This window comes from Cebus imitator, unplaced genomic scaffold (assembly GCF_001604975.1).
Source record: "Cebus imitator isolate Cc_AM_T3 unplaced genomic scaffold, Cebus_imitator-1.0 Scaffold654, whole genome shotgun sequence".
NCBI lineage: Eukaryota > Metazoa > Chordata > Mammalia > Primates > Cebidae > Cebus > Cebus imitator.
Window position 1 is genome coordinate 469,630 of NW_016107969.1, and position 8,376 is coordinate 478,005.

General features: G+C 48.3%; 2 protein-coding genes across 4 annotated transcripts in view; one reads left to right on the forward strand and one right to left on the reverse strand.

Annotated features, from left to right (window-relative positions):
* Window positions 1-7,929, reverse strand: part of LOC108295670 (zinc finger protein 283-like) — a 31,760-nt gene extending 23,831 nt beyond the window's left edge. Inside the window, exons 1-4 of the mRNA XM_037734686.1 lie at window positions 7,470-7,929; window positions 3,923-4,002; window positions 2,804-2,885; window positions 4-121 (exon numbers count right to left, since the gene is read on the reverse strand). Coding sequence (XP_037590614.1) covers window positions 4-121; window positions 2,804-2,818 — 133 coding nt within the window. The 5' untranslated portion in view covers window positions 2,819-2,885; window positions 3,923-4,002; window positions 7,470-7,929. The remainder of the gene's footprint in view (window positions 1-3; window positions 122-2,803; window positions 2,886-3,922; window positions 4,003-7,469) is intronic.
* LOC119469431 (zinc finger protein 160-like) overlaps window positions 1-8,376 on the forward strand; it is a 609,418-nt gene that overhangs the window by 328,246 nt on the left and 272,796 nt on the right. The window lies entirely within an intron of this gene.

Here is an 8,376-nt window from a genome sequence, read left to right on the forward strand (position 1 = left end):
ACTCCAGGTTCCTGTAGTTCTCCGACATCACTTCCCTGTATAAAGCCCTCTGAGCAGGGGTCAGGCATTTCCACTCCACCAAAGAGAATTCTATAGACACATCCCTGAAAGTCAAGGGTCCCTAAAATGAAAAATACATTTCAACGAAACATTATGGAGGACTGAGTTATCACCTTCACGTGAAATGAGAAAAGGGAAATTAAGTATCAATTTCATCAGACTGTGTTCTGACAAGCCTAGAGTAAGGTGTTTTTGAACATTTTTTCTCTATAGTTGCATTTTACTGCACTTTTTCACGACAGATTTTAAGATGCCCTAAGTCCCAGCGGAAGTCTTGATTTTATGGACAATATTGTAGGGCTGAGGACCCCACAGGGTCATGGGGTGTTCCTTATGTTGTGCTGAGGAGCAGAATCTGAGAAATAAAGAGACCGGACACAGAAGTGTAAGGAAAATACAGCTGGACTGAGGGGGCCATGCCACCTATAAGCAGAGTCAGGCAAGGCCCCAAACATCCAGAAGCGTGTTTATTTATTGTGTATACGTTAGGGGGCAGGGCAGTGAATGAAATCATCTTTAAGGATAGTGATAGGGTCATGAGCAATAAAACAAGGGGTCCGCCACCATTAGGGCACCCAGGCTAGGAGGTGGACAGTGCACAGCAAGGGGTCCATTCTCATTAGGTCATGGAGGCAAGCACCATGTGCAGTAAGGGATCCACCCCCATTAGGTCACCAAGGCATGGAGGTGGGCTGTGCCCAGTGAAGAGGGTGCAGTGTGCAATACCTCTATCTATGGGCATGCTACTTCTAAGAAGATTTATAGGAGGATGCTTTAAGTCACACAGCAGTGACAGAGATGTCAGGGTCTACCAGAACCAGCTGGCACCTTCCAATGAGTTCTATGGGAAGATGCTTTTGAGCAGCACAGTAACAAGAGCTGATAAAGTTCACTGTCACCAAGGTGGATTGCCGTTCTGAGGGCAGCCTTCCACAAGAACTGGAGCAAGGTCCTACAACTCCTTTATCAGGAAGAACGGCTCTTGCTCCAGGCCTGCCAACATGGGTATCTTTATGATACTGAACGCTGCCGCCTTGGCCATTAATTCTTGTCCTGGTATAACTGATTTTCCTTTAAATCATGCTCTGCACTGTGGCTGCTCCAGACATTCCTCCCACTATAACCTGCTTATTCCTTAATTCATGCTCTCTACTGTGTCTACTATAGGCATTCCTCCGATTGTGAACTAAGATATATACGGATGTAACTGAGTAGTAAGATATTCTTTAGGCACTCAATGTATGAACTAACAGATGATAATATATAGAGGATTATATAAAGGGGAATAACTGAGTGGTGACATTATATACTAATATATTCTTCAAGTCCTAATTGTATAAACTATTACACGATTATATAAAGGATTATATAAACAAAAATCACTGAGTAGTAACGCTATAAACTGAGATATTCTTCAGGCCTTAATTGAGCCAGGATTCTGCTTAGCTCACCTTTGTCGGTACCTATATGGGGAGTTACTCACAAATATGAAAAATATACAAAGAAGAACAAAACACAGAGCTGGATTCATGTGTGTAATGCCAACACTTCGGGAGGCCAAGGCGAGCAGATCATGAGATCAGGAGTTCAAGACCAATGTGGCCAACATGGCGAAACCCAGTCTCTATTAAAAACACAAAATAAATCAAAATGTTTTAAAAATACAAAAATAGGCTGATGTGGTGGCACGTATCTGTAGTCTCAGCTACTCAGGAAGCTGAGGCAGAAGTATCACATGAGCCCAGACGGTGGACCTTGAAGTGAGCCAAGATCACAGTACTGCACTCCAGCTTGGGTGGCAGAGCAAGACTAAAAATATATATATATAGAAATACTGGCCGCGTGTGGTGAGAAACACCTATCATTCTAGCTCTTTGAGAGGCCACTTAGAAATCACTTGAGCCCAGGAGTTGAGGCTGCTGTAAACATCGAATCTTGCCAGTGTACTCCACACCTAAGCCACAGAGCGACACCTTCTATTTTTTGTTTTTGAGATGAAGTCTCAGTCACCCAGGCAGGAGTGCAGTGGCACAATCTCGGCTTACTATAACCTCCACCTCCCATGTTCAAGTGATTCTCCTGCGTCAGCCTCCTGAGTACCTGAGATTATTACAAGTGTGTGCCAGCACACCCTGTTAATTTTTGTATTTTTAGTAGAGTTGGGGTTTCACCACGTTGGCCTGGCTGGTCTTGAACTCCAGAGCCCAAGAGATCCACCCCACTCAAACTAACATCGTGTCTCTTAAAAAATAAAAAACAAAGTTTGGAGTCAGAGACATGCTGATCCACAAGTGTGGCTTCCAATGCATTACTGAAACAGACACAAAATATCTCCACTTATTGGTCTCCTTTTTCCGAATTTACCAGATATCTGCGCACATTAACCTATGTGTTTCATACGTAGTTTCTCTGGTTCACAAAAAGCTGATATCCAGGTGTGGCCAATGAATAATCCAGGCTGCCGATCAGCACTGAACCGGGGGCCCCAAACCCCATGTCCATCCAGGTCTGGTGTCACCCCTCCCCATGGCCATGCTCAGTGGAGCCTCTTCCTGAGTTCATGGCACTGGGTCACAGAATATGGAATCTCAGAGCAGATGACAGGAACTGAGGGAAGGCATGGCTGAGTGCGAGCCAACATGTCAGGCAGGATGCTTCAGACTCACAACAGACTGGCTACTACAATACCTGGAATTTCAGAAAGGAAAGAGACAGATGAATCCACCGAGGAGTGTCACTTTACCTGAGGAAGAGCCATGCCTGGCTCCTTTTCTTTGCTCTTCTGAGCTGCTTCCTCACGTAATGTGAGCCTTTAGAAAACAATCCTGTATGTGAAAAATATAGATTTACGGTTAGAAACAACTCACTCCATTCCTGTGACAAACACACATGGGAGAGACCCCACCCTATAGAAAGATGAGCCTCTGCTGCCTACTGCACCAGAGATCATGCAGAGAGAAGACAGTCCCACAGGAACACCTACAAGTGTATGTTTCACCCTGGTCTTCGGATCTCACTCCCCTCTTGGAGAAGCACCACATACCAGGCAGCAGTGGGGAGCTGGGCTGGACTGAGCTCCCCTTCAGGACACAGACCCAGCCCTGACCAAACCCCACCCAGAGCACAGCCCCTCCCCTCTCTGTAGATCACAGGCTCAGCTCAGTCCTCAGAAATGGAGGACACAGAGCCTTGACCCTCAGTGCTGCACACAGATTACTATCACCTAGGATATGTGGTATTTGTGTGTCATTTACTTGTGATCTGGAAGCCCCCTACCTGCTTTAAGTCTTTTTGCTTTTGCTTCAAGTTTTCCCACCTTTCCAGACCAAACCAATGAACCTCTTCCATATATTGACTGATGTCTCATGTCTCTCTAAAATGTATAAAATTAAGCTGTGCCACCACCACCTTGGGCACATGTCGCCAGGACTTCCTGAGGCTGTGTCACAGGTGTGCCCTAAACCTTGATAGAAGAGTCTTTTTAAATTAAGTGAGATCTGTCTGAGGATTTTTGGGTTCACAGATGCAATGTCAAATGGGGGCTGTGGGAGATCACAAGGTTTTCCACACAGAAGGTGATATCAGAACAAAGACCTAGTGAAGAAAGGCTGCTTGTGACTTACATCTGAGGGACCAGAGTCCTAGGGAGAGACAGCTCAAGTGAAGGCCCTGAGACAGCAGCCACCTCAGCCCCAGGAAAAGGAAAGCGCCCGAGTGGCTGGAGCAGTGGGAGAGAGGAGGGCACAGGTAGGAGATGGGGTCAGGGAGGTCCTAGGGGCACAGATGCATAGAAACAAGGTTTTCAAACTTTTTTCTCCCACAACCCAGAAGAATTTTGGAAGTCGACTGTTATCACACCTACTTGGGAGCTGGAGGCAGGAGATTGATTCAACCTAGAGGTGGAGATTTCAGTGAGCTCAGAACGTACAACAGCACTCCAGCCTGGGAGACAAGAGCAAAAGTTCATTTCAAAACAAAACAAAACAAAATGGCCAGTGGCAGAGTTCAAGTCTGTTATCCAAGCACTTTGGGAAGCCAATTTGGGTGAATCACCTGAGGTCAGGAGTTCTACTAAAACAACCAAATTAGCTTCTGGTGGTATCCACCTGTAATACCAGCTATTTGAGGGATTGAGGCAGGAGACTCATTTGAACCCGGCAGAGGTTGCAGTGAGCTGACATAGCAGCACTGCACTCCATCCTGGGCAATGAGCAAAACTCATTAAAAAAATAATAATTTAGGTAGTTATGTATCTTCTCACTCCTCTCATGTATACATATAATTTTCTCTTTATATTATAAATTATTTCCCATATTTAAAAAACATGCTGTCAAGTTCAGCTAAGTCCCTGGCTCTACAGTCACCCTCATCTGAGATGTGCAGACTGCCAGAGAATGTGTTTCGGGGTTTAGAAGTCACTTATGGACACATGAAGGTGGTGACGCCTGTGTGATGTCCCCACAGAGAGAGGAGGAGACAAGTGGACAGAGGATTGTAGTGCTCAGGGGAGGGGCCTAAAGGGGACATGGAGCTGTATAAGTAGGTGAAAACCATGAGATGATAAGGTTCAAGGTAATTTGAGTCTAATCCCCCATTTTATTGCTTCTTGTGCCTTTTTCTTTTTTTTCTTTTGATTTTTGGAGGACTGGAATCCATTTATAATTTGAGTTAAAACTAAGCACTAGCCAGGCAGAGGGGCTCAGGCCTATAATTCCAACACTTTTGAAGGTTGATGTGGGTGAATCCCAAGGTCAAGATGTTGAGACCATCTCAGCAAACTACTAAAAATAGAAAAAATTAGCCAGGGATTCTGGTGGGTGACTACAATCTCAGCTACTTGGGAGGCTGAGAAAGGAGAATTGTTTGAACCCAGGACTGGAGGTTATAGTGAGCTGAGATCACACCACAGCACTCCAGCCTGTGTGACAGAGCAAGACTCTGTGCAAAAAAAAAGAAAAAAAAAAAAAGAAAGAAAAGAAAAATATGAGCACTACCCTCTCCCAGTAAAGAAAAGCCACTCACTGTATTTTGTCAGTCATTTCAGGCATCAGTGTCACTCTGAGCTTTTCTGTTGTTCTTCCTTACCTCTGTTACAGGTGAACTCACTGAGCCTCACTGCAGGAGACAGTTCACAAAATTATCCTGAGAAACTCTAAGGAGGGTAAGAAGGAGGTGTGGCTGATTCCCATGTGATGGCCTGGAAGGGCCAATAGGCTGCCTTGGTCTTCCTCCTCTAGAAAATTCCAAGACCAGCTGTGCCTGGTGGTTCTCCCCTATAATCCCAATACTTTGGCAAGTTGAGGCAGGCAGCGCACTTGAGCCCACGAGTTTGACACTAATCTGAGCAACATGGTGAAACCCCTTCTCTACCAAAAACACACAAAAGTAGCCAGGCTTCAAGGCACAGCTCTGTGGTCCCAGCTACTTGCGAAGCTGAAAAAAGATCACTTGAGTCAGGGAGGCAGAGGTTGCAGTGATCCCAGAGTGTGCCACTGCATTTTGGCAGAGTGACACTCTACCTCAAAAAAAAAAAAAGGAAAGAAAGAAGAAAGCGGAGGGGAGGGGAAGGGGGAGGGGGGAGGTTGGAGGGGGGGACAGGGGAAGGGAGGGATGGGGAGGGAGGGGGGAGGGAAGGAGGAGGAGGGAGGGTGAGGGGGGATGGGGGAGGAAGGGAAGGGGGAAGGGGGGAGAGGGGAGGTGGGGAGGGGAGGGAAGAAAATAATAATAATAATAATAATAATGTTCATTCTTCTCTAAAAAATTCCAGGACTGGCCATGTTGTGGCTCACGCCTGTAATCCCAGCCCTTTGGGAGGCCAAAGCAAGCAGAAAAGTTGAGCTCAGGAGTTTGAGAACAAGCTGGGCAACATGGTGAAAGGCGGTTTCTACTAAAAATACAAAAATTAGCTGGGCATGGTGGCACGCGCCTGAAGTCTCAGCTAATCAGGAGGCTGTGGACTGTAAACCCAGCACTTTGTGAGGCTGATGCAGCTGGAGTTGGAGATCAGCCTGGGGAACATGGCGAAAGCCCGTCTCTACCAAGAACACAAAAATTAGCACGGTGTGGTGGCCCTTATCCATGGTCGCAGCTACTCCGGAAGGTGAGGTGGGAGGATTCCTTGATCGCAGGAGGTTGACGATGTAGTGGGCTGTGATCATGTCCCCGCTCTCTCGCCTGGGTAACAGAGTGAGACTCATCTCCAAAAAAAAAAAGAAGAAAAGGGGCCGGGCGTGGTGGCTCACGCCTGTCATCCAAGCACTTTGGAGGCCAAGGCGGGTGGATGACCTGAGGTCTGGAGTTCAAGACCAGCCTGACCAACATGGTGAAACCCGTTTTAAAAAAAAAAGAAGAAAAGGGAAACACTTGGGTCCTGGGTCTGGGGGCAGGGAATCTAAGGTCAATTAAGGTGAACTTTCCAAAACTAGACCAAAATAAAAACCCATCTCCCCACATGGAGTAAACAAAGGATCACAGGCCACTCTCCCTGCAGCCCTCCCCCTTCCACCATGTCTCAGAGGGAAAACTAAAGAGCCCAGGAGTGGCCACGGCTAAGCACTGGCCACCCCTTCTGCATAGGGCACCCATCTGCTCTGACCTCGGGCCACTTCACCTCAGATTTTCATCAGCCAAGGACCAAATCTTTCTTCCAGATAAGGAGTAGCCCCATAGGAATTCAACAGAAACTTTAACTCCCAAAACTTTGCACACGGGGCCGTAGAGACGCTCGCTTGGACCCGCTCCCACCCAGTGAAGTGCTTTCTTGATTGAACAAATTCCTGCTTTTGCGGCTTTCTTCTTTTGTTACTTTGCGGGTTTTTTCTTTTTTTCAATTCCATGTTCAACAGCCAAGAATCTGAACATCTCACACTCACGGCTGCCTTCCGGTAAAACAGGAAGAAGATGGGGTAAGAGGGCCTCCCGGAAGAGCACATTTTTCAAGGGTTGCAAATGGGGAGCAGCAGGGCCCGGCACGAAGAGGGAGGTTTCAGGGCGATGGTGCCTTAGGACAGGAGTGGGGTCTGCATGTTCCGAGGACCAGGCAGAAAACGAGCCTCCTCGGGACCAGGCTGCAGCGCTGCACTCAAAGGTCCCACGAGAGTGAGGCTGGGAGGCCCAGCATGGGAATCCAGCTGGCGGGTGAGAACTTGAAACAGCGCGAGGCGAGAGAAGGGGAAAGGAAGGGTTTTCAGCAGGAAAACTTCCCTATAGGAAGTGTCTGCACGGCCCCACTGCAGAAAAACCGGTGAGGACCAGCCTCAGGGCGACTCACGCACTCTCACACGGACGTCTCAATTTGCTCTGGGTTAACAGGGGACGGAATTTCCAGGTCTGTGGGGACCCCAAGTCCCCAGTATAGCATCACTAGATGCCTGTGAAGTGCAGACATGAAAAGAAAGACCAAAACTCACCCGGTGCGGTGAGACTTCCCGTCGACGCCATCCGCTTCCGGGTCCGTACCAATCAGCGCAGGACAGAAGCCAGACCGGGGCGGGACCCCTGAGGAGCTGGGCGGGGCCTGACCACGACGCGGAGGGGACAAGATGTGGTGGGTGGAGCCTGGGCGTGGCCAGAGCAGGGCCTTAAGGTGCCGCGGCGGGATGCGGGGAGGAGATGCCTGTGCTGTGAAAAGTCCGCGGGGGCGAGAAGGGGGCAGCACCTCAGGCTCCCTCAATCTCGCTCTGGGCGCCTTTTTTCCGGGTTATGGAAAGGAAACCCGCCAGTGAGGCTGGCGCAGCTCAGCTCTCTGGGAAATAGCATCTCCCTGAGAAGTCAACGGGGGATCCAGGAAAATTCTTTGATATTGAAATTAATTTTTAGTTGGCCGTGCGCGGTGGCGCATGCCTGCAGTTTAGCACTCTGGGAGGCAGAGGCGGGCCAATCACCTGAGGGCAGGAGTTTGAAACCAACTTTGCCAACATGGTGAAACCCTGTCTCTACTAAAGATACAAAAAAAATTAGGCTAGCGTAGTGTTACGTGTTTGTAATCCCAGCTACTGGGGATGCTGAGGCAGGAAAATCACCTGACGCTGGAAGGTGGAGGTTGTAGTTAGCTAACATAGCGCTACTGAACCCCAGCTTGGGCGACAGAGCTACTTGTCTCAACAACAACAAATTAGAAATAACTGGGCCGGGCGCGGTGGCTCAAGCCTGTAATCCCAGCACTTTGGGAGGCCGAGGCGGGTGGATCACGAGGTCAAGAGATCGAGACCATCCTGGTCAATATGGTGAAACCCCGTCTCTATTAAAAATACAAAAAAATTAGCTGGGCATGGTGGTGCGTGCCTGTAATCCCAGCTACTCAGGAGGCTGAGGCAG